This window comes from Takifugu rubripes, chromosome 4, assembly GCF_901000725.2.
Source record: "Takifugu rubripes chromosome 4, fTakRub1.2, whole genome shotgun sequence".
Taxonomy (NCBI): Eukaryota; Metazoa; Chordata; class Actinopteri; order Tetraodontiformes; family Tetraodontidae; genus Takifugu; species Takifugu rubripes.
This window is the reverse complement of record NC_042288.1, coordinates 3,275,640-3,301,498: the sequence shown is the minus strand read 5'-3', so window position 1 is coordinate 3,301,498 and position 25,859 is coordinate 3,275,640. Positions and strand designations below refer to the sequence as shown.

The window sequence follows — 25,859 nt, the reverse complement described above, 5'->3', positions numbered from 1 at the left end:
TACAGGTGGTTCAGATTTTGCGCAAAAGTATTTGGAAACATTGACGAAGTTTAATGTGTCTTGGCACATTTTATGCAGAGTTTTGGAATTATGATCTAGTTTTTCCTGGCATGTGTCTTGAACGTTCCGCTTCTAAAACCATGTGACATCTTGGCACTTTTTAAAAGACTAACCGAGGATTTTCTCTGACAGAGCCCTTAAAAATATCACATCTGGAGCGGTTGGATACAAACTATTTATTTACAGTGTAAAAGTATGTACAAGTACAAAAATGTAGAATTTGCTCAACACCTCTCAAACACTTTATAAAGATCAGGGAGGTTGGCGATCTGCAACACAGTTCCGTCCTCGCTAAACTTCTTTGGAGGACTGAAGAGCATCCGGAAAGCCTTAAAGATGACGTGTTCAACTTTCCACCGCCATGAGGTCACCTCAGTCTCCTAAAACAAGCACCGTGTGTCACAACGGTCACCTCGCTGCTGTGTCCCACTAAAGAGGTCACACAGACAGGTCTGTTACTGCTGCATACCTGCTCCTCTCCTGGCTCCCCGTCCAGGATGAATTCTTTCCTGATGGAGTAGAACATGCTGCACTCCCTGCTGAAGTCTCTGAAGCACTCCTTTTCATTGTCCCAGTTCACCTGCACAACACCAGGGAGTACAAGTTTCCAGCAAGTTTTTAATAATCTAAATTATCCATCAAATGACCAGAATTACCTCAGTGGCCAGGCGCAGGATAAACATTGGGAGACCCTCCATGATGGGGGTGTACTTGTCAAGCAGTAATGGCAATCCTGTTAGGTTTCCTTCCTACAACCAACAATGGAGGCGGGGGGACACACACCAGCAGTGAAAGTTAACTTCAAGAATAATTTTGGAGGTTTACTTAGATCCCACAGATGGACTCCAACCTGGTCAATCTCCACGGAGAAGTAGTCACCCAGCAGCTCTGCTTTCCTCTTCAGGAAATCCACTATATACTGGGCCAGACCTTCTTTAGGCCCATCTTCTTCTGTCCAGCCACTGCCTTCGGAGTCCAGAGCCAGCATGGCCAGATCATAAAGCGGAGCAGGTTCCTGAATACAGTTGACCCACCATAAACTTCAATCCACACATTTAATTTTATTCGCGAGGTGCCACTTACAGAGAGTCTCAGAACGCCAAAGTTTCCAAAGTCGTAGATCAATATTTGGTAGAAAAGCTCCTGGCTGCGATGGACACAAAGAGTCACAGGGGAAATAAAAGAGCTATAGTATAGTATACTGAGCTATAGTTTTCCTCTTGTTGCTCTGACCTGAGATTGGTGGTGTTAAGCAGGTACAGTTTAGTGCGATGTTGGATCAGAGCCCACTGGAGGTTGATGCAACCCACAAATGAGTGGTTCTGCAGCATTTCCTGAAGCCCTAGAGAAAAGATGTTGATGAGCATGAAAAAAAACTGTTCATATATCAAAGCATCTTGTGCTTTGCTCAACAGTGGGGAATTTTGTTTTTAAAAAAGCATGCATTTGAATAACCTGTGTGCGTGTTCTCGCACATCTCAGCTCTGAGCTCTTTAATACTGGTCAGTTTTATAACTCGTCTTTTGGGTGTGGCTGCAGCTGTGAGCGCCTCATCCTCGTCCTTGTTCTGCTCATTCCGGGGTCGTTTTCTGTCTCACAAAAAAGACAACCTTAGACATACTGAAAGCTGGATACGCCATAGTTTGACTGCATGCATTAGCCTTTTTAGTCACACGAGGGCAGAAGAGTTCCAGAATTTAATGAAAATCTTTGAAAAAAACTCAACAGAAAATCATTTAAACCTGAACATCAAATGAATGTGACATTCTCCCGTGCTAGCTGTACACATTGAATCTATTCATTAAAATCTTTACTACAAAGACTTATTCTATTACAAAACCCCTGTTCAGTGAGTATGCTTGAACTATGCTGCTAGTTGGGCATTTAAACTCTGACATAAATCAAAACAATAAAATAAAATTTTAAGAAAATAAAATGAAAGCAGTCTTAGTTACATGGTGTTCTGAATTGCAATGTTGAACTGGCAATTCATTCAGTAAATGAGCCAATATTCATGTATTAATCCAACTAATTTTGCAGCTCTAGTGCATGTTCAGCAGCGATCAATGAGATCGACAAGATTCAACGGCAACTGGCCATAGTGATGACATTTTCCATCAGGATGCAGCAAATGATTCTTCCAAGTCATCTGCTGCTGAACAATAGTAAAATCTGTTCACGGTAAAAGACAGCATAGATTTGGTCGTAACTCAAACATATAAACCTGAAGATATTCACATTTTCATAACATCTTTAAATAAAATTTAAAAAACTTCTAAACTTAAATGTTTCTTTATTTTCCTGGTGGTTTGGCAATATATTTAACATAATTTTAAATAGACATAACTGCATAATAAAGTCAATTTTGTATTAAAAATGAAGGTATATCAACAAGATCTACTCTTCATAGCAGGACCTACAATCCTAAACAAGGATGACTTACCTTTGTGCACTACTGTCTTTGACATCCATTACTACCTCTCCCCCCTGTTCATCAACAGCCTCTAACAGATCAGCAGTGTCCATTTCATCAAAGTCAGCTCTGTCAGACTTGGCGGGATCAACCGCAGCCTCTGTGCAGCTTGGCCCGGCTGGTTCAGGAAGCTGCTTTTCTTTTGGCTGGAGGAAAGCATCCAGCTTCTGCGCGCGACAGTCCGTCCTCACCATCTGATGCGCGTAGACTCGCTCAGCGGACTCCAATGCCACGATGGAAGGCTTAACTTCACTGGCACCTGAGACCGATAGCCCTGGGAGCAATGTCTGTACAAACATCCAACCAATCACCTCCAATGATGACAACACATCTAAATGGATTGTCACGCTGTTCTGCAATACCTGAGTGAAGTAGGTACGGGATGAATTGGAGCCAAGAAGTTTGCTCTCGATGTGTTTCTGAACACTCTCAATGACACTGTCTTCATGCAAAAAGTGGACCTCGTGCTTTGTGGGATGGACATTGACATCTATATTCTGAGGAGCGATCTGTAAACTGGGGTGATGAGAACATAGCAGTTAATACAGGGCGGAATTAAGGCACAACAAAGTAAAAGCATACAAAGCTGAGTACCTGAGGTAAAGAAAGGGGTGCGTGTTCTTGGGAAGATAGGCGCCGTAAACGTTTTCGATGGCTTTCTTTAACATGCTCGACTCCACCAGACGATCTAACACATTAAACAATCTCCGTTTAGCGACAATAATTCTTCATCTTCAGCAGCCCGGAGGCTCTCCAGCGATACGTACGGTTAATGAAGAGGATAAGGATGCATTTCTTCACTGAATAATTTGCATTAGAGACGTAGCCTTTCATCTTGAAGGCGAGCTTCTGATCCTCACAGGCAACTTCAATCAGCTCCCTAGGAACGTGCCACACGGTCAGTCAAGCAAGAAGAGTTAAAAAAAAAAAAAAGCAGAGAACTTTTAAAGTTGTATTTTTTCTTTACAAGCTTAATACCTGCTGACAGCATTGCCGAAAACTCCTCGGATATTATCCACCACAGATGCATTGGCTAAGGTCCTCACATCTGCTACAGTCTCTCCTTGCTGGAAAGAGTATATAATAAAATTGGATCTTAAGTACACATTTTGCCATTACACATTTAATAAAGTGTTAAATGATTTACTTCAGACTTTTGACCTCAAGAAACTTTTCACAAAATACTTACGGCTCACCTTTTTGACAGAAAAACTCTTTCCTGAGTTATGGATGGCATACCTGCACAGTGACATGTGAACAAATGAATACAGATAAACATTTAGTTTTGGTCAAAACTGTTCCACAACATACCTACTGACAACATCTACAATCCTCGAGTACTCATCAGTGGGGCTTTTTAAAGCTTTTCTCCTTGTGGACACATTATAGAAAAGATCCTCCACCTGTATCCAGAGAAGACAGATTGATGAAAGTGCCAGAACATCAATAATCTGGTTCTGTAATTGCACTCCCCGATCTTCACACTCACAAGAATCTGAGTTCCCTGATTGCCAGCACAAGGTTTGGGTGGTCCTTTCAGTTTTCCATCGGTGTAGCTGGCCCTGCATCATCATAACATCATCATTACATCACAAGAACCCTTCCAAAAGAAATCATGAGAAGCTAGTTCAGATGACAGTGTACCTGTAGGCACATTTGGCATCAGCTGTTTTTGTTGTAATGGTCACATGCGCAACATGACTTATACTAGCAAGGGCCTGCAAACAGGGATGGGATGAGTCAAGGAGCAAAACTTTAGGTTGCTGATTTTTGAAAGAGAAACTCACCTCTCCTCTAAATCCATAGGTTGCAATAGCTGAGAGGTCCTCAAAGGTCTGCAGTTTGCTGGTGGTGAACCTTTCACAGATTATTTCCATATCTTCCCTCTGCTTCCAAAAGAAAACAGTCAGATCATAGAAAGCTGCAGAATTTACTGCAGACCTTCATTTAATTATAAAGAAATTATGCAGCATAGCGCCGTCACTTGTCACCCACCCTAATGCCAGTGCCGTTATCCTGAATCTGTAGAACCTTCAGTCCGCCATCTTTCACTGTCACCTGGATGTTGGTGGACTTGGCATCCAGACTGCAATGATTCACAACACATCAGGGGTGTCTGAATAGCATTAACAGCTGTATCCCAAGAAGTCTGTTGCATCACATCTACTAGGAAACAGATGTTAAAAAGCGGCTTATCACGGTGTAAAAAAAATGTGGCTTGTAGCCTTTCCCACACGTATATTTTGGTAGCAGTATTAATTTTACCACATAGCCAGCTAGTTAGTTGGTTACCAGTTCTCTATCAGTTCTTTGACGGCATTAGCAGGACGTTGGATAACTTCACCAGCGGCGATTCGGTTGACAACAGTCTCGTCGAGCCTCCGGATAACGCCTGCCATGTTCGCAGCGCTGCACACGTCATGTAAGAGAAGTTAAACAACGAGTTATAACATAAATAAATATATCAGGTAGGGCTTTATTATAAAGTAGCGTATCCCTATCCAGGCCGGAACAAGAGCCCACATAGGAGCAGTGATATGCTCGTCACAGAATAGTCGCACTCGATTAGAGTGAATGACGTTACAGACCAAATAAATCAACTGGGTGCATAAATAAGACAGCCTTTGTAATGTCTGAAAACTCAATTAAAAACCAACAATAACGGTCCACTCAAATGTATTGTAGTCTGGTAACTCATCTTATTTACCATACACAGTCTTTGCTAAAACTGCGCGGGGAGACCGGGTGGGCGCGTCTTGCTGTGACGTATTCTTCTTCGTTGGTAAACAGATCGCTCTAGCTAGCCGGAAAATATCATGGATCTATCAGAGAACCGGAGCGGAGCCTTCATTCATTTCTATTAAAGTTACTAACCTGTGAAAGTAACGTGTCACTACAGCTGTGTCCGAAACCACTCCTATATCCTAAATAGTGCAAGAATAGTGTGTACGCAATTTTGCAGAGGTGTTAGGACGCCATACCCTATTTATTGCGCCCAATTTCTCCTACGATGCATTGTGAGTGGGCAAATGACGCCCTACATCCGATATATCCCATCTTCCTTTGCGGCAGCACGCGAGAAGCTACGCATGACTCTAATGACCAATTCATAATAAATCATTAATGACCTGAGACTTTTTTTATATTTATTAATCGGCAGGGAAAAAAACTTGATTATGAAAAAGAAATTGCGGTTAGTACTTATTTACTGCGCATGTGCAAAGCCACTTCCGCATTCGCAGCCTAGCGAGGCATTTTACGGCAGTTACGGATTCTTTTTTCGTTCAAACTTTATTATTCTACACTTAAGACTCAAATAATAAATGCTATGTTTCTAGACTGTGTTTCATCACATATGCATAGAACAACAATACTTAGCATATATATCAAGTAGTCAATAAAATAACTAAAAGATTGTCATAAACACTCAAGGCGTTAACACATTTAACATTTAACACATTTTAGTGGTTTATAAAAGTTTCTTATCTCGTTCATATAGACTAAACACAGGTGGTGACACTTCATAAATCTTTGCGTGTGGATAAATATTTTGGCAACTATAATTAAGGCGCTACACATAGTTTCCTGTTTTTTGTTTTGTATTATAACTCCATATATTTGTACCGGTAGTCCAGCTTGGGCGGCTGAATGTCCTATTCAAAATCCAGTCTTAAAATGCTTCTCAAAACTAAAACACATATGTTCTAAAGTCTCAAAATCTGAGTCACAAAATCCAGAGTTGTATTATTGATTTTTTTTTTAATTTTTTACTTCAAAATTGGTGTGTTTCCTGTATCTAGTTCTCTTCATAGATTCATGAAAAATATCTACACTGCTTCTTAATTTGGAATAGTCTTATATTCATCCAGTGCAACGCATCTATGACATAGTTCCCTTATTTTGCCATACAAGTAAACTAACACCTATAAGTAAAAGCACAAGTCCCAAAGTCCCCAAAGCTTCTTGTGTAGCCGAATACATACTGTATTATAGTATACAGTATAATGTAGAAAGGATATGAAAAAAAAATAGTTTGTGGGTCAATCATTGCTAGGCATTTAATATATGCTATGTAATTGTGCTGGCATTCAGTGTTGTGGCTTGTTGTAATGCAGTCTTTTGATTACGGTAGATTGCTAAAGCTCAGCGAACACACTCATTGAATATTCTTCCTGATGATAACCTGCTTACCTGGAGTTGCACAGGTTCCCAGTTGATGCCAGTGGTTTAGGAGAGATTCTCAACACATAACCAGCCATATTTACCTTAATGGAACTTTTTGGGAATTTTGATTATTTTCTGACACCAGTGCTGCAGATTATCAATATATCCAAAATACCAAACCTTTATTCAATAAGTTATGGTGAAATGTCAAGAACCATATTTGTTAGTCAGTACCATGATTATCTTTGCTGCAGGGCAAAGTTTTGGCTTTAGACATGATGATCTAAACGGAATAAAATGTTTCATGTAGGCCATCCGGGGAGTGGCGCTGTTCAGATGTCAAGACCAGGCTCCTCAATGCAGTCCAACCTGAACTTGCAGAGGCTTTGGTGTAATGACAGCCATCCAAGGAGCAAATTATCCTCAAATACTAGCACAGACTTAAAATTGAACATTTTATCTGGGGTAAGCTTTTAGCTTTAATTTTATTTGATTCTACAGCCCAGAGTCCAAGGTTCTGTCATAACTCTGTGCTAACTGCCCTTCAGAATGCTTATGACAGTTTTACAATGTCTGTATCTGTAGAATCTGGAACAGAATGAAGTTGGAGCAGAGCCAGCTTGGTATATACCATCAGACATGTTTTCAGCAATGGGTTTGAATGCCCCATAACCTGGATTATAAATAAGTGTCACTAAATAGACATTTGTGTACTAGCTTGAACAGAATGATTGGAGCTGTTGAACTATTTCCATGCAACCTATTGACTTTTTAAAGTAAAGCAGGACATAAAATGGCCCAGTGTAGTTGGCATCTTTCTGCTGGGATTTCACCAACATGTCTGTGCCACAAATTAGTTGACCACAGTCAAAGGCAAAGAACACAACCTGAAAGGTGCTCTGTCTGCAGCTGAGCAACATGGTTTAAGCAAAACGACAGTGTGCTCATTCGTTAGGTGATTAGTTCATTTCCCTTTTAATCCAATGGAAACTACTAGCCATTGTGTTGTCAATGGATTTCAGGTCTGTTTGGAGGATATGATGTCTATCCTGAAGCAAATATCTGAGTCAGTGCAGGATGTTCCAGTACCGTATATGTTGTGGTGTCAGAATGTGCTTCAGGATGTAGCTTCATAGAAGTGAAATACATGAAAATGAAGACTACATCAACATAAAGGCCAACTGTGTGCCTGTAAACACCTACTCCGCAATTTTTGAATATTTACTGTTGAAAAAAAAATGTAAAAAGTGTTCAACAAAGTTTCTGGGTGGGGTCAGGTCCTTGTGTACCTAACATAGCAGAGAGGTTTCATTTTTCCTTTACTGTTTCTCTCTGCAGTAGTTTCTCTCTGCACCTTTTTGTGCTGCCTCTCAAGTGAGTCATGACATGTACATGCTGCTGACACACATACAAGTTTCACACAATAACACTGTATAAATAATAACATTTTCCAAGAAGCCAAATGACAGATGCCTATCAGATTCCAACGCATTCTTTGCTCCTAAGCACCCATTGTGAGCAACAAGGTTAGTCGTTCCTAAGAGCTGCAGTCTTGATGTTGCCAGCAAACACTACCTTAAACACTATCATTAAACCCAACCAGGACACATTCCACACTCGCAAGCTTTTCAGTAGAAGTAGAAGTCTATCAGAATGAACTCTGAGTCACTATTACCACTTCATTTTTCACAATCTTGAGTTTATTGAGTATGTAGCTATCAAATGAACAAATGCACTGTCACTTTCACCCAAGTGGAAAGAGCAGAACATCTTCATGTGTCTCATTGCTGAAGATAGATCTTGACCATTTTAGCATTTATTTATCTCCTAACATCGGGGTGAGTTTGATGCATTTAGCGAAAAGGCCTGATGCCATTTTACCCCATCTCTACCGCTGAAAGGTGCAGAGTATGTGTAGCGACTCTAATTGTTGTGAAGATAAAGTCATCTGTGGAATGTAATGGCCTCATCAAATGACCGATACAGAGGAGATTGTCGGCTACTCATAATCAGGGCAGTTGCTCTCAAAATCTCTTCTTTTCTGGCAGGAAACTGCTACAGAGCTTATTCTAAAACACCTCTGCCTTGGCCTGATCCATTAATTAGATAATTTTGATAAAGTACATATGGTTTACAATTGTGTAATTAATGATGCTATCATGGGGAATTCATCATGCTCCCGATTTCTCCTTCATTGTCCCTGTAGACCAACATAATCTCATCTCCCTGAGAACTGCGGAGGCTTCCTGTTTGCTCAGGCAAACATGTAGGTCTAGATATGGATTCTGCAGCTTTTCCCTTTTCCATTGTTTTTCCATCCGCTTCCTCCTCCTTCTCGCTCCCTGTCGGTACATCAGCACCGTCAGTGATTCAGAAGATGGACACATCCTTTCCTGTGTAATTAAACTAAAACACACAGCAAATGTATTCTCAAAGCATTGACAGAGAGTTTAATATTCACATCTGAGCTAAATGATAACCTGAAAATATGCATTTTTATGTTGCAGCCATGTTAATCAGTGGCCCCAGACTGCTCATGTGCAATCCATCCTACAAATGGTAATATGTGCATCATAGTAAATTACTTTTGTTTGAGTTGTAAGGAGCGTCCAAGAATGGTCTATAAAGTATAACAGTACTACCCACCCTTAGGTTTAGGTTAATGTTTAAATAATTTTATGTTTAGGAACCGCTTTGAAGTCCTGCAGATGCTCAAATGTCCATCTCTTGTTATGAAATGAAAATGTGTTTATGCATTATGTTGCAATCTGATGCTGGTACTGTAATTGCTGACAAAGAGGCCAGGAGTGATTCAACAGGAACTTTTCAATCCCTGGTATTTGGCCCCAGGTTACACCTACACTCATTTGAGCTGCAAGTTCTAACCTTTTGCTTTCGCTTCCCTGTGGACATAATTATCAGTGTCTCAGAAAATTTACTGTATCGCCATTGAACAAACCTGAGAAAAATATTAAAACTATCCAACCTGGACAGGTGCTGGTGAGACTCGATGGTAGAGCCACCGAGTCTGTTGTTACTGGAGTCATATCCAAATCTTAGTGGTAATGAGTGATTTTTTTTATTATCAAATAAATCTAGTTGGTTATACTCTGATTCATTTCTGCAGATGAATGAACAGGAGCGTTCTACCTCTCGCTGTTTCATAATCAAGCTGCCACAGTCACAGGTACACTGTGTTTTTTTAACAGAGATTTACAGAGAGATTCCAACAAGCTTTGGCGAACACCAACCCCGTTGTGTCATGCACTGTAGCAAATGTAACATTACCGGGCACTTGTTTTCATGTTAACACCTAGTGTACATGAGTGCTGTGTACACTGGGTGGTTCCTTAGGAACAATGAGGGACTGTCTTCAAGTCTTCACTTGAGCTGCTGCGTTGCATCACTTCCTGTAGGTAAGAGTGATTTCATGGGTATTTTAGGCTGCTCTCTTTCTCTCTCTCTCTCCTATTAAGGTTTGTCAAAACATGTGTCACCAAAACCATGGCAACCAATGCCCTTCCTTTTCTGAACCACACACACAGCACCTCCAGTTTGCTGAGGTCATCACTTTGAGCCCTTTAATGGTGATCATTGAAAAGAGAACCAAAATGTCACTGGCAGAAGAAAACTATTTAACAAGCTTGTTATTTCTCTATTTCTCGCTGTTTTAATATCCACCCTCACTAAATGATGGCAGTAAGCCTTTTTTACAATATAAAAAGGAGTGTGAGCTTGGTTTCCTTATAACCTCCATCTAAAGGACTTTTCATTTATCATTATTATTGCAAATATCAATTATTCTATTATTGTTTGCCCAGTCAGTGCCATGGAGAAGCTGGCAGTGGTGTCACTAGGCCTATTTTATGTTAGGCTGAAGCCCCCCTGAAATGTGATGTTTATTTGTTTGTTTGTTTGTTTGTTTGTAAACTTGTTGAGAAATCCGATACAGATTGGGTAGAATATGAGTCCAAAAATATTATTATTATTATTATTATTATTGGCGGGCCCCTTTAAATATATAATTATTTCTTGTTTTTCTTTTAATCAGTGTCCAACAAATATGACTATAATTATAAGTATGCAAAAATACATAAATAGGTATAAATATGTTGTCCCCCTTGCAGGACCATTTGACTTTAAACAAAATTGTTCATCCAGGTGAATGAAGTTTGTTGATTAGAAAAATTAAGAATTACACTGAGACGTGCATGCAGACACGCATACACGTGTGTACACACACGCACGCACACATGTGCCATGTCATGTTTAATAATTAATTCTGTTGGTAAAACTCATCACTGTATACAAACACAAAGTTTAACTTGTTAAACTGTGTTTTTAACTGAACATGAGGAGCACAGTTGCTTGGAGGTCAGGATATAAAAAAAACCTAAACAGTAATAATAAACACTATGACTAAATAATGAAGTCTTAAACAGCCCTTCTGGGCCCACTTTAAACTTAAACCTTTTTTTAAAGCCTTATAGTTTTCCCTTCCATTCCATTTGTTCTTCGGTAGCATCATTGGCATGTTGGAAAAATACACCCTGACCAAGGTTTATAGATATACATTCAAAATGGCATTGGATTTATGGTTGTTGATTGACTGGAAGAGACTATAATATCACATTTGAAGAAAGCTTTAATTACATTGAAATACCAGTTCAAATTGTAGGAGTGTTTATTAGGTCTTTCTTTTTTCCTGAAGCACACTGGAGTCATAATATGTTCTTCCAGTCAAATGACAATAAATTAAATGGCATTTTGAATTGAATACCACCCAAATAAAAACTTAACAATAAAAAAAAGGTCAGAAACTATTGCTGCTGGACAGTTTTAAAGCTTCTAGTTCTCAATAAATCTATTAATGCGTAGATGTTTGATTGTTAAGCTGTGTTTTATCTGATCTTGTTTGTTGGGAGTCAGGCTTTATCTCTAGGGGCCCGGAGGTGTCAGAGGCGGGGCCAACACAGCCTAGCAGCTCCGTCTGCTGCCTCGCTTCTCTGCGCTGCGTCCAACATTCTACACAACATGCCTCAAGCATGACATTAAACTGGTTTAGCTGGGTGCCGACGAGGGGGAAAAAAGAAATGGAAGAAAAAACCTTCGACAAGACCGACCTGGACTAAAGACAGAGGGAGGAAAACACGGTGAAGAGACCAACATGACTGGTTTAAACATTAACGACGGACAGGCGGCCTGACGTGTAAGTTCCCTGGACAGACTCGCTCCTCTGCCACTTTTTTTTTTAATTTTTATATATTTTTTACAAAGTTTTACTTTCGATGTAACATATGTTCGCCGAAGCCTTTCTCCGCTCTTTTCCGGCATTATGGTGCGTTATTTGCATAAAACATTAGTCTGGATTTGACTCGAAGCCTTTTACGAGGACGACGAGTCAGGTTGGTAGTTCGATTCCGCGTAATTCTTTGTTTTGTTTGAGGTTTGTTTGGTTTTGGGTTGTTTTTAACCATTTAAATGAATGTGCGATAGGTTTGTCTCCCTACTTCCTATATTTCAGTCCTTGTAAAAGTCCTTGTGAACTTGTAAATGGAGACTTTTGGGCAGAGGGTAAAGCCACACCCATCATCGGTTTTAATCTATTATCTCTCCTCATTCATTGTTATAAACACTACTAACCTCACACAAACTTCAGAATCTTTGTATGTATGTTGCCTGGATGCAGAATTATTTTTGTTTGTTTGAACATGTCCATTATTAAACTCGAATACAACATGTCTGAACTTATGTTTGATGTAAGTCACTGACAGCCAGTGAGTGTTCTTGCTTCACAATGTACAGTCATCTCATATCAGTGTGTCCTTTTGCCCTCTCTAGACAACAGAATGGCACGTCACTCTCAGTGTTCCTCTGCTGGGGATAACCCCCTAAACCCGAACTACCTCCCTCCTCACTATCGGGAAGAGTACCGCTTGGCTATTGATGCGCTGATCGAGGACGATTTGGAGGGTTACTATCATTTTCTCCAGAAAGCAGATGTGGTGGACTTCCTGTCCCCGCCAGAGATTCAGTATATTCAGGAGTCTGTACAGCTCCCTCAGGAGATCGGCAATGAACAACGATACGTGGAGACTAACGGGGATGGTTCTTCTGACACTTACTGGCCCATTCACTCCGACCTGGATGCTCCGGGTTTGGACCTTGGTTGGCCTCAGCTGCACAGCTTCATTGGGCCGACAGAGATCACCACTCTGGTCAACCCACCCGAGCCTGACATGCCGAGCATCAAAGAGCAGGCCCGACGCCTTATCAAGAATGCTCAGCAGGTAGATCCTTTGAAATGGAAAGCAAGCATTACTGTTGACAAATGCAGGGCATGGTTGAAATCTCAGTCTGAAAATGAAATATGTTTGACTTCACTACTAACTAAAGGTGGCGATGCTAGCTCTGTCTGTAGGAGACTGGGCTGAGAAGCAGAGGTTTCTCATTCCTAGTCCCAATGCAGACAAAACTTGGGAGCAGGCACCTGCAGAGCACTGCTAAATACACTTGAGCAAGGTGTTGAACCCCCAAATGCTATCATAAGTGAGCTGGCAACTAGTTTATGGGTGTACCCACTAGCTGGGATAGGCTCCGGCTGGCCCCAGAAGTACTGGGAAGTAATTAACGTTAGAGTTTATTGTGTCTCCCCAGGTTTGACAGGGCTTGTTTTTATACTTCTCATCTGTGTTTCATGCTTTCCACAGGTGATCGCTATAGTGATGGACATGTTTACCGATGTTGACATTCTTCATGATATTCTCACTGCTGCCATGAGGAATGTTGCCGTCTACATCCTTCTAGATGAGCAGAACACACATCACTTCGTCAACATGGTATCCAACTGCAGGGTCAACCTACAGAGCTTTCAAGTGAGTATGCAGTACGTCATTAATTAAAACATGGCCAATTATGTGGCCACAATTTCTGCAACTTTTCCAGTAACATGCAACCAATTCCAGCCAAAGTATTAATTGTTGTTTTGGATTCTTTGACAGTAAGTACTCCCATTCAGACGTAGGAGATTTTTACTAAGAGAAGCGCTTTCTTTTTCTGAATGTCATGTGACTGCCACTTAGTTAAATGAGCTATGTGAATATTATTATATTCCAAATTTTACGAAGCAAACAAGAAATTTACTAATGATTAAAATTAGACCTACCGGTAGTTTGCCCCGCAGTCTGAATTTTACATGGCACTATCATTGTAAAAATGAAAAAAAAAAACATACACACTTGTGCTATAATTTGTTATTATGTGCCAAATAAAAACAACACCATGCCTATTGATACATATGCTGCATGTGGTTCCTATATTTGAGGACAGTAAGTGTTCCATTGATAGAAATTCTGCCATTTTCTGTCTCCTCAATTCTGTGCATGGTCAGGCTTGTGCAGTGCTGCCACCTAGCTTGTTTTACAGTTAAAATGCAACAGAAATTTGCTTGGGTCTTTCAGTTTGTACGTGTGAGAACTGTGTCTGGCATCACATATCACTGCCGCTCAGGGAAATCTTTCAAAGGTCAGATGATGGACCGCTTCCTGTTGACAGACTGCAGGGCTGTGCTTAGTGGAAACTACAGGTGAGCTTATTAAACTGCCAGGAAAATGTACATTTCACGCTATGCGTGTGTGTCTTTTTTTAAAGACATTCAATCTCTATAGAATCCCAACAATGTAAACTTTACTTTTATTGTTTCTTTCCAGCTTCATGTGGTCCTTTGAGAAGATTCACCGCTGTATGGCTCACCTTTTCCTCGGACAGCTGGTGTCGACCTTTGATGAAGAATTTCGTATCCTGTTTGCCCAGTCCGAGCCACTGATCATCGAAAACACGTTCATGCCAATGGAAGAGTTTAGCCTAACACAAAGTAGGCAGTACCCAAGTGAGAGGCCTTCACTTTACAAAGACTCAAGGAACTTTTTGTCCCCGGAATTTGCTCATTCAGAAGAATGGGGAAGGCATTCTTATGATGAACGTGTTGATGTGGATTGGAGACTGATGCCAAAAAGAAAAGAGATTTTGCAGAGCCCTGCAGACATCTACAGTAGGTTTCCCTCCCAGCAGATGCGCATGGATCCATCTTTCGAACAGAGCCCTTCTAGGATGCCCTTGGCAGAAAATCCCACTTTTAAACGTCACAGTTATGCTGAAGGTGGTCGAGGCAGGTACCCATTTCTGTCCATGCCAGAACCTGAAACCCAGGGACGACAGTTTCACAGGCATCCTTATTTAGGACCAGGAAAGGAATCTGAGTACAATGCCTATGACAAGTTCTGGAACCAAGACTTTCAGTTAGCAGACCAGCATGCAGATCCTACTTTGGCTCATGAAATGGAACCTCCTGATAACTTTGAACCTGTGCTTAACTATTTATCATCTGTCAGAAATGTAGAATATGACCAGAGTTCAGATAAGTTGTCAGCTGAAGCTGTAGATTTGCCATTTAGTTCAGCTTACCCTAAAAGATTGTGTTCAGGTCAGCCATATGCCTGTCAAAAGTCTCCCGCCCCCTCAAAATCTGCTGAGCAGAAGGCATTTTTCCCTGAACCCAACCCTGCTCGCAAGGATCCCAGTGTAAAACGTGGGCTGAGAGACTGGAGAATTAGTTCATACCTAAGTGCATATGATAGTAAAGGAGACGAAGGTCTGCCGCTGGAACCACCAAATGTGTCGGATCCTTTTGAAGACTCTACTAAAGTCTTACCACCAATAACATCACGCATTGATTTTTCAACCCCTAAAATACCCAATGTCAGAGAGTTCAAAGTGCCTGCAATGCCCAGAGCAAGTCAAATCCCTGGTTATGCCAAAACCGCTACGCGAGAGCTGCCAAGGAAACTGACGGATGACCTGTCATCGTCAGTGGTAGAAGAAACCAAAGCAACCCCATCACCTTCGGAATCGTCATCCACAACTGAAGGGGAGAGGATGGAAGAGGCTGAACAAAAAGAACATATAACTTCTTTACCTAATAGGGAGGATTCCTTCCGCAGGAAATACAATGCAGCAATCCCGAGGTGCTCTCGGTTAAGATCCTCTCTTATATTTAGCTCTCTGGATCAGCAGCATGCTCAGGATGCCAAATCTACGCCAGGGCAAAACGAGGAAGAGAGTGAAAAAACTGAAAGTGAACCAACAAAACAATCTCTCATCTCTCATTTGTTAGGACAGCGGAAAACAACTGCGAGGGAACCTTTTGAATGGAGCCGCTATATTAATAAATCAGCCACTTTTGACTCTGCCACAGACTCATCTAAACCAGAAAAGAGTGAAGCGGATCGTCAGACACCATCAAACGATGAAAACACCAAGGATCCTTCAGAGAACAATGAGGAATCATTGAAACCACTTAATGCAGGGCAAATAGAGCAGACAACTTCTTCCCCATCAGTGTCCAAGCCCGCTAACCCTGAGTGTCCTGATAAACACACAAAACCAAAAAAATCTTTGCTCAGTGCTTCAACCTATGTAGATATGAATGATCCTGATGCACGTCTTATGTTTTTTAAAGAGTTGGCAGCTAAACGAAAAGCTGCAAAAGCTGAGAAGAGCCAAGAGCTGATTCAGGTAGACCAACCAACAGTAATAAAAACCATTCCTTCTGTTAAAAAAGAGACATCTGACCCAGAAGACTTGACAGAAACTGCCACTCCATATAGGATATGCACAAAAAGTGATGAGGATGAAAAGATTATAGAGGAAATTTCAATTAAACAACCAATGGAACTGAATAATACCAGCTCTGGTAAACAGGAGTCTGGTCCAGAAGAAGCAGCTTCTACTGTGACTGCTAAAGACAAATTGAGTAGTGAGAAGCACTCAGTAAAATACCCAACCAAACAGGAGTCTGCTTTAAGAGAAACTACAGATCAGATGTCAGCTACTGCCGAATCAACCGAGACCCCAAAAGAAAAAGAGAGCAAAGGCAACAGTTCAGTTAAACAGCCGATGGACAAACACAGCTTTTCTGTAAAACAGGAGGATTTGGATCCAAATGAGCCTATAGAAAAGATTAGAGAGGCTGTGACACCAATCGAGACTATGAAAGAGGAGACACTGAACAAGCCTCCAACAGATGAAAAAACTAGTATTTCTCTCACAACTGAGATAAATCACAATGAACCAGCTGAAAAGATGGCTGCTAGTGTTCTGTCCATGAAGACTCCAAAAGATGAGTGCAAAGAGGTTTCAGTAAAACCACTGAAAACAGAAACCAATGTTTTGATTAAAAATCAGGAGTTCACTACAGAGGAAACTACAGAAAAACAGGCAGCTACTACAACATCCACCAAACTAGCAGGAGAGAAAAAAGGGAAAGTTTCAATAACACAACCAGTGGGAATAAAGAGTGATACTAGAACTGAAAAAGAGGAGCCTTTTCCAAAGGAAACACTAGATGAGACAGCTCTTGTAACCATGGCTGTTTATGTGAAACCATCTGCTAATCTACAAAATATCAGTTTGGTTAAAGAGGAGGACTCTGGTCGAGAAGAAATGTCCAGACAGAGGGCTTCCCCTGGAGGAGCTGCACGTGGTGCAGAAGCTGAGAAAGGCAAAGAGAAGGTTCCATCAAAACAAACAGTGGAACTCGAACCTGAAATTTGTGCTAAAAAAGAGCAAAGTGATGCGAGAGACATGGCAGAAACGTTTGCTGCTGCTTCTTTACCCACCAAGCCTGCAGAAGCTGAAAAGACCAAAGAGAAAGTTCAGATGACACAACCGACTGAATTAATGTCTGTCAAAAATGAGGAACAAGATCCAAAAGGAAAAGCTGGGAGAATTCCTGCAGAAGTGTCGGAACGCAACAGCGAATCCAAGAATACAGGTGAGACTGTATCTTGTCTATCCACTCGATATTTGAAATCCAGTGATCAGACTAATGCAGAGGATGAGAATGACCCCAGTGCAAGCATCTGCAGAGAACAAACCCACGGTTCAACTGATCCAGGAATGATGACCTTGGAGAACAACCCTGCTGCATCTACACTCTTTGTTTCTGCAGAACCAGCCGCACTACCACCTCTGCTACCTGAGAACTCTGAATCTGAAATTTCTTCCACCATCTCTTCCATGGTTACATCAGCACTGAGATCTTTGTCTAATTCAGTGGATTCAGACTCCCACATTGACGTAGGGCATTTACCTGTTGGCTCTAGTCTCCATTGCACTCCAACAGAGACTGTGTCCTCAAATCTCGTCCCTGAAATCTCAGAGCACAGTGTCAACTCTTCTTTACAGGCAGTGGAGGAAGAATGTATTGGCCAAACAGAGCAGGAGCCTGTCCCAGCTTGTCAGGATTCAGCATCCCAGTTGACATCACCTGAAACTCCTTCAGCAGATGACTCTGAGCATGCACCATCTGAGCTATGTCTAGAAGGATTTACGGGAGATTCAGAGCTGCACACATCATCACCAGAGTCTGTAGAATCCCTTGATCCTGCCCATTTGGATGAAACTCTTCCTAAATCAGAAAATAGCCTTCTTCTACATGTAACTGAAGAGCGATATGAAAATCTTGAGATTACACTACAAGTCAGAGCTGATGGCACACCTCCTAGCCCGAACCCTCCAGAAACTGATCAAAATGAGTTCACTGTCACCTTTCCATCAACACCAAACCCCAAATCTGAGGACTTCCCAGAAGAAACACAGTCTCATGCTAGTCCAGATTCACCAACTAATGCCTCACAGTCAGATATAACTGATCCTCGAATATCAGCACTGCCTTCATCTGAAGCTAACCTGACCGGACCTGTCCCACTTTCTCACTCTGAAACAGCATCCTGTTTAGCTCCTTGTGATTCAGCTGAACCAGTTTTGTCCCCTGAGGGTAAAGAAACACCATCTGCGTTGCACAGTCCCTCACATAATCCGTCTCTTTCAGATCAGATTTCGACAGACTTAAAGAAAAGTCCTTCAACAGACCTCCATAGTCCAACTGAGTCTACCTCAAACGTGCCACCAGTGTCTGATTTGACATGCAAACTACCCAAAGCTGTGATTTCTGAACATCAGTCCCCTGAGCCACAAGTCCCTGCTCAAAATAGTAAAGAGAGCAGTCAGACTGAAGTCAGTCATGGCCGTGAAATGCCTGAAACAGTTGAGGAAAAAGATGAAACTACTGACACCACAAATAATTCAAGTATTGCACAGGAATCAGCTGACAGCGAGAGAACAAATGACCAAGTAGGGAAAAAGAACTACTCTGAACCACAGGAGGTCACACCAGATGATGTCATTCCTCCATCTCCGCAGTCCAAGCTGCCACAATCCAGCCAGTCTCGCTACCAGTCGTCAACAGCCAATGTGATCTCCAGCAGCAACCTCAGAGATGACACCAAGCTGCTCCTGGGGCAAATCTCTGCCCACAGCCAGAGCAGGAACGAAGTGAGCAAAGATGCTGCCGTGACAGACGACGAGAAAGAGGACAAAGCCGACAAAAATGCAAAAAGGAAAGAGACAGCATTTAGGTCTTTCGTCAGAGGACAGCCCAACTCAAATCAGGAGCGTGATAAGCTGCTGGAGAGGATTCAGAGTATGAGGAAGGAGAGGAAAGTTTACAGTCGATTTGAGGTGTGAATCCATGAATAACATTGTTATTGCAAGTGGTTGACGGTTATACACTGTTAATTTGCATCTGTAATATTCACAGATGGCTTCCTGATAGGGCTTCAAATAGCGCTGATTAATAACTGCACATGACATGTCAAAAACTAAATAAGAAATGGAAAAGGCCAAACGAAAGGCGTATCCAGATGTTTTGGACTTGCTGCCAGAGGACCGGCGTGGACACTAGGGTGGTCTCAGTGGATTTTAATGTCATATTTACGTGTAAACCAAAAAAAGACTTTATACTGTGTATGAACTAGCAAGTATGACGAGTGCACAGACTCAGATTGTGTGCGATCAAGTAAGTTTGTATTTGACTGCATGGGTAACGTGCAATGTTTTAGCAGCGCACTTCTCCGGTGACGTCTGTCCAGATGATACACGAGTGCTGGTGGCTCATTAGGACACACAAAACAAGCTCATCGAAAATGATCTGTACAATTGTAACATATGTTGGGCGATATTTTAGTAATTATGTTAAACACATTGTTGATTGTCAAACAGATGTACAAATGTGTATCCATACATTAGTTTTATTTTTGTTATGATTTACAAAAGTTTTACCACTGTAGTGTCTCTTTTTTTGCTACTGAATACTGTCATACTGTATATTTATTTTTTCCAGATTCACTCTTATGCAAATGGCCCAAATACCCCAAATTGTTTTACTTGTTTAATTTTAGTATTTTAAAATAAGTCCTCCTTTTATAATCAGATTTTGTGACCAGAAAATTACAAAATTTGTATGGTGAAAACACAAGATTTTACACTCGTTAAAACCTTATTTTCTGATCTGAAATATGCAGTATACTTTTCCCCCATGTATAACACAATAAAAAAAAATCAACACTTTATATATTTTAGATCATTTCTTTAGAACCTTTTTCTTTTGTAATTTGTGAAAAATACAAAAATGGTTGTTGAGTAAGGTTTATGTCATTAGCAGTTTAATGTATATACGTATGTTTTACTTCTACATCACAGTTTCAGCTATTTTTATATATATAGATATACCATATTTATATTTTGTGTACTCTTCCTATCATTACAAGCCTTTATTCATCTAAAGGCCTGATTATCTTGTCACTAGTGTCATCTTCAGGTCTCGTTTTAATAGCAAAAAAATTACTGTAGCTCAAGACCCACAAGAGCTGCATCTGTGTGCACGTAGGTGTTTACAGGGGTGCATTTTATTTAGAGTTTATGTCAAGACAGATTTGACGTCAGGCTCACCCACCATAGATTCCTAATGCGACACAACTACTGTTCAGCTTCATTTAACTCATAATAATTTCGTAATTCAACCCAGGGCAGCTTACAAAACTCAAAAGAACTCTCTCCTTTTCCCAGTCACATGCCCCAGTGGTTAGTTATGAAAGAAAAACCCCAGCACTATATAAGAAACAGTGGGCCCTGTGTGTTTTGCCTCTACTACACAAACGTCCTGATAAGCTTCTGCACAGTTACACTAATCTGTAAAGTCTGACAAGTTTGGAGGGCCGACTGGAGGAGTGGGCTCCGAGTGAGTGTTTAGTTCTGACCATTTGAAAACAAAGATGACTTCCACCTTGCGAAAGATCTACCACGTCGCCGCTTTTAGCTGGTATGCCTACATTGTGAAGAGCCTCGCTGACAGAGGTGGACAGAAGCTGCCACCTGGAATTTTTGTTTATGGAGGGCCTTGGAAGTACCTTACTTTTCTGAATTTGGTAAGTATAGTAGTAATGGGAAGATGCTGACTGAATCCATACATATATAGCAGCTATGAAAGTCTTCTTGATGTTTCAGCTATTGCAAATGTTGTTCTTCGGACTGGCGGCAGTGAATGACCTTCAGCCACATCCAGACAGCATGCTGAAACGATGTAAAGACTTCCTCTTCTCTGTCTTCGTCTTTCCTGTGGGCATGGTCAGAACCGTTCTGAACTGTTATTCCAACCTGAATCATGCTGCTTGGTAACTGTGTTCCCTTTGTTAGTTTGTTGTTCTACTCTTCTGGTCTATCTTTGCCTATGATAGAGAGTTAGTCTACCCGGCCACCATTGACACCTTCTTCCCCCCCTGGATAAACCACGCTATGGTACGGTGAACCTTCCACTTCAAAAGTAAAGTGATTTAGATCAGAGGTTCTCAGCGGGTTTCCCTCTGGGGCCCACATTGGTCATACTATGGTCACTACTTTCAGGGTTTCTGTCTCTTATCTTCAATGAACAAAAATCCACATTTTAATTACTCTGGTCATATTTACTCTGCCATTTTACCTTAAAGTGAGTGGCCATCCAATGGTAGTTACCCTGGTTAGGGCACATGTCTGAAGTCTGTCTTTCAAAATAATTAAAAAATAAAAATAAGACATGTCTAACATTACATGCACACTAAATATTATGTACTGTTTGACCAGCTCTATGACTCATCCAGAACAGGGCTGCAGCCTATTTTGGGGTTGCAACCCACCGGTTGAGAACCACTGATTTAGATGATCTTGTAATGCAGCGCCCTGCTCTGATGAGGAAGCTAACGATTTTTTTCCTCAGCATACATTTGTCTTTCCTGTGCTGTTTGGAGAACTACTGATGCAGCCTCACATGTATCCACGAACCAAACATGCTCTGGCGGCACTCACCGTTGTGGGCGTGTCTTACTTATTCTGGTAAGAGCTGAGTCAACATTCAGATGACAAGACATTTCATTCATGATTCTTTATTTGAAGTACAAGCTTACTCTTCAGTTCATGACAAAGCAGGTTAATACTCTTGTTCAGTCCTTTCCATATGTGTTTCTTTTTAATCAGGGCAGATTGGATTTTATCTAAGAAAAATAATTACATTCAGAAAGCTGGGTGTCTTCAAACCGATAAATATTTCCCAAGCCAGACAAGACAGTACAGGATCACAGAGATAGAGGAGCGATCAGATAGTTTCTTTTCTTCCTGAACATGTTTGCAGGATAATCTGGGTGTTTCTGTCTACTGGGATTTGGGTGTATCCCCTTCTCGGCCTCTTCAGCACACCTGGTCTGGTGGGCTTCTTCATTTTCAACATGTCAGTGGTGACTTTGCTCTATATGCTTGGGGAGAAACTCAACCACCACGTCTGGAGTAAGAAACTGGCAACTAGCAAAGTGCCGTATGGTCATTCTGTAATGTCTCTGTAAAACTGATCTTTTTTCTTTGCTGCAGGGAATAACCTGCACAGACCTGCCTGCTGAAACAAAATGATTCATCCTTGCTTCAACCAGAACTAACTCTCTTTAGAAAGAGATTGAAATTCCTAAGGTAATGTTCTGCAAAACAGATTCAAAGTGGAATTCATAACTGATGTAATCCAAACTAAATGTACTCAGGGACTTTTATCATACCCCCCCTATGAGAACTTGCTAAAGTTGTTATGAACACGAAGGTATTTATTTTAATTACCTGTAGGTTCAAGCCACAACTGCCACACAAATGTCACTGTATGTTGTTACCTGCTTTCTTTGCTTCGTAACTGAACATTAATAATAAAGTGACAACTCAGCAATCGACTGGTAATAAATCACAACATAATGAAGCACGCACCACTGACAAATTGTCTTCTTTTTAAACATCCTAATATCAAATGTTATTTATCATCATACCCCCTTTCCCCCCATTTTCACATATCAATAAATATATCAGTCAGAATTTACAATAAAATGAACCCCTCAGGACTGGCACTAGTGACCATGCTAGCAGCCACTTAGATAATGTTGTGGGTTTTTTTAGTTTCTCATTACAAAATCTTTAAGTATTGATAAGGATACCTGACAATCCAGCCTAGACCTTGAACTCATAAGTCTACAACCAAATGCTCTGTGTTGATTAGTTCCATGTCATTTTTAAGGCGCTCATCTGTCTTGCAGGTCTCTATAGCCTTTAAGATGATGGAGATAGTTGGGGTCTGCATCCACCAACCCAACTGAGAGGATTTTGGCCAATAAATCCACATCGTCTTTGCTTAGATCCATCTGATTAAGAGATTAACATATTATTAATTCCTGCCAATCTCAATAATTAAAGCATGAACTGTGGGTACTAACCTTTTTGCAGTTGGCTGATGATTCAATTGGTTGTGAATTTTGAAGCTGTTCCTAAAAAATATCATCAGTTATGTTTAAACACAATTAAAGCACATTTTATAACACACACTGGACACTGGGTTATTGCCTGTGGTCTTTAAATAGTATTGAGGTCGCTATGCAACAGATATTTCGAGAGGAAAATAATCATACATAATGCACATACAAAAACAAGCTCACTCACATTGCTTAGTCCTTTTGAAAAGCACATGATGATGAGGAGAAGGCCAACAACAATCTGAAGGGAAAATCAAACACCAGTCAGCAACCATGATGGGAAATATGTGGTTTGATAAAATGAAGACTATCAGGCAACAAACAAGTACTGATAGCAGCTCAAAGGATCATTTCACTATATCTTCCTGATGATGCATGTTTAGTCTTACTTATTGTCACTCAGTTTTTATCTTCTGCTGTCAGTTCACCGCTAAATAATGCTGATCAGTAAAATTTAGCTTTATCCTTAAACACATTAAATGAGTTCCAGGACATCTCAGAGGATTAAAAGGAACATCCAATGTTGTAATATGAACAATGTGTTTAACTTCTTCAGGTCATTTCAGTTCACAGGATTTGTTAAATTTAAAACATGAGCTGATTCTAAAGCACAACTCAAAAATGTGAAGATATAAAGAAGATTTTCCTTACGCTCAGCCAGTACAACATGTCTCTGCCTGTAAAGTAGGTCCTGATTTGTGGCTGTTACCTTCGGCTGCGAGACATCTCACCAAACTGCAGAGTTTACAAGTGGGAAGAAATGAAGAAGAACCGGCTCTGCAGGCTACCCAGCCTTTCTAGGAGCCCTACTCCGACAGATGTTAATCGTCATACAGGTGCTTTCATGCGCAAATGCCTGCGTAGAAGAGGCTGTTACATTAAAAAGGGACACAATGTCTGCATTGTTATACAACAGTCTGCTAAATTATAATAATAGACAAGAATTAGAAACATGGTAGCTTTATGTTGTTTGTGACCTTTAGAAACACTTGGAGCTGAATTACTTTCAACTTTATCTTTATTATATGTATTAACAATATTTTAGCAGTATTATAGTTCCAACCACAACTAAAACACTATAATATAATAATATGGTACTTTGACTATTTTAATTGAGCCTCACAGGAAATTTAAGAGAGTACAAAGTTTATCTTAAAAAATTTGGGTAAAAAATTAAGTATTTGAACATCTTTCTTTGTTGACTTAAAAATTGCAGTTTCAACATCAAAGTCTGCAGTGATACAAATATATTTACTTAAATAAATTCATTTGGTTCAGTTCCTAATAATATTCTAGACTATATGAAAAGTAAATATCTTTTGTGCACAGACGTCTGGGAACCTGAGGTAGAATCTGTAACCTCTATAGATAGTCTTCAAATTATTAACTCAGGAAAAACTGAGGTCATGGTGTTTGGTCCTGAACCTCTCAGGGATAGATTAGATCACATGATCTCTCTAGATGGTATCTCATTAACATCTAGTCTCTCTGTGAGGAATCTAGGAGTAACTTTTGATCAAAATCTCTCCTTCAACTCACACATTAAATTAGTCTCTAGAAGTGCCTTTTTTCACCTGAGGAACATCACAAAGATTAGGAAGCTACTGACGCGGCATGATGCTGAAAAGTTAATTCATGCTTTTGTTACTTCCAGGCTGGACTATTGTAATTCTTTATTTTCAGGGTGTCCAAACAACTCTTTAAGAAGCCTCCAGCTGATCCAAAATGCTGCAGCCAGAGTTCTGACAGGTATTGACAAAAGAGATCACATCACTCCTGTAATGGCGTCGCTTCATTGGCTGCCTGTTAAATTTAGAATAATTTTTAAAACCCTTCTTTTGACCTACAAGGTCCTCAAAGGCCTAGCTCCATCCTACCTGGAGGAGCTAGTGATACCTTACCAGCCCAATAGACCGCTCCGCTCTCAGAATGCTGGTCTACTTGTGGTTCCCAGAGTTTCTAGGAGTAGAATGGGGGGCCGAGCATTTAGCTACCAGGCCCCCCTGCTATGCAACCAGCTCCCTGTCCAGGTACGGGAGGCTGACTCCATCGCTACTTTTAAGATCAGACTTAAAACCTACCTCTTTGAAAAAACTTATTGTTACTAATTCTGTAGTTCCAGTTACTATCATAGACAGACAAATTATCATAGTTAGGGGGTTGTCTAATCATTAGGTCACATCTTAGCTATGCTGTTATAGGCCAAGGCTGCCGGGGTCCGGAACCATGATCACCTGACAGGCCTCTGTCACCCCACTGGGTCTTGGTTTCCTCTCCTCTCCTCTCCTCTCCTCTCCTCTCCTCTCCTTTCCTCCTCCTCATTAAGCAGACTAGTTATGCTGATTCTTGTGTAGTTTTTCTGCTCCCCCCCGCCCCCTTCTCTATTCATTTACAGGTATCGCCGCCTTTGGAGCTGCATGATGACCTCCGGCCCCGCTGACCCGCTGTATAGTGTA

The 25,859-nt window shown here is 40.8% G+C and overlaps 3 protein-coding genes across 8 annotated transcripts; 2 read left to right on the top strand and 1 right to left on the bottom strand.

The window, feature by feature from the left end:
• Positions 1-216: 216 nt before the first annotated feature.
• On the bottom strand, positions 217-5,672 carry mlh1 (mutL homolog 1, colon cancer, nonpolyposis type 2 (E. coli)). Of its 6 annotated transcripts, none has more exons than XM_029835030.1 (21): positions 5,408-5,672; positions 5,241-5,333; positions 4,826-4,942; positions 4,529-4,619; positions 4,321-4,419; positions 4,178-4,251; positions 4,023-4,095; positions 3,845-3,936; positions 3,730-3,772; positions 3,512-3,600; positions 3,301-3,413; positions 3,128-3,221; positions 2,896-3,049; positions 2,504-2,820; positions 1,516-1,649; positions 1,294-1,402; positions 1,144-1,207; positions 911-1,075; positions 717-809; positions 530-640; positions 217-440 (listed from the first exon to the last, which is right to left on the bottom strand). In XM_029835030.1, exons 3-21 carry the CDS (start codon positions 4,930-4,932, stop codon positions 285-287), a joined length of 2,178 nt encoding a protein of 725 aa, XP_029690890.1. In that variant the 5' UTR covers positions 4,933-4,942; positions 5,241-5,333; positions 5,408-5,672; the 3' UTR covers positions 217-284. The 6 variants fall into 6 exon arrangements, with proteins under 6 accessions (XP_029690890.1, XP_029690891.1, XP_011601203.1 ...); XM_029835031.1 differs by having other exon boundaries at positions 5,241-5,329; XM_011602901.2 differs by lacking the exon at positions 5,241-5,333.
• A 5,976-nt stretch (positions 5,673-11,648) lies between these two features.
• Positions 11,649-20,163, top strand: fam83ha (family with sequence similarity 83 member Ha). Its single transcript, XM_029834624.1, has 6 exons — positions 11,649-11,906; positions 12,539-12,987; positions 13,408-13,572; positions 14,158-14,282; positions 14,407-19,276; positions 19,356-20,163. The coding sequence occupies exons 2-6, from the start codon at positions 12,547-12,549 to the stop codon at positions 19,365-19,367; spliced, it is 5,613 nt and encodes a 1,870-aa protein (XP_029690484.1). The 5' UTR covers positions 11,649-11,906; positions 12,539-12,546; the 3' UTR covers positions 19,368-20,163.
• Positions 20,164-20,251: 88 nt separating this feature from the next.
• Positions 20,252-22,631, top strand: LOC101075440 (androgen-dependent TFPI-regulating protein). The gene is made up of 6 exons (XM_011602911.2): positions 20,252-21,021; positions 21,101-21,220; positions 21,290-21,391; positions 21,846-21,961; positions 22,257-22,408; positions 22,490-22,631. The coding sequence occupies exons 1-6, from the start codon at positions 20,869-20,871 to the stop codon at positions 22,516-22,518; spliced, it is 672 nt and encodes a 223-aa protein (XP_011601213.2). The 5' UTR covers positions 20,252-20,868; the 3' UTR covers positions 22,519-22,631.
• The last annotated feature ends 3,228 nt before the right edge of the window (positions 22,632-25,859 follow it).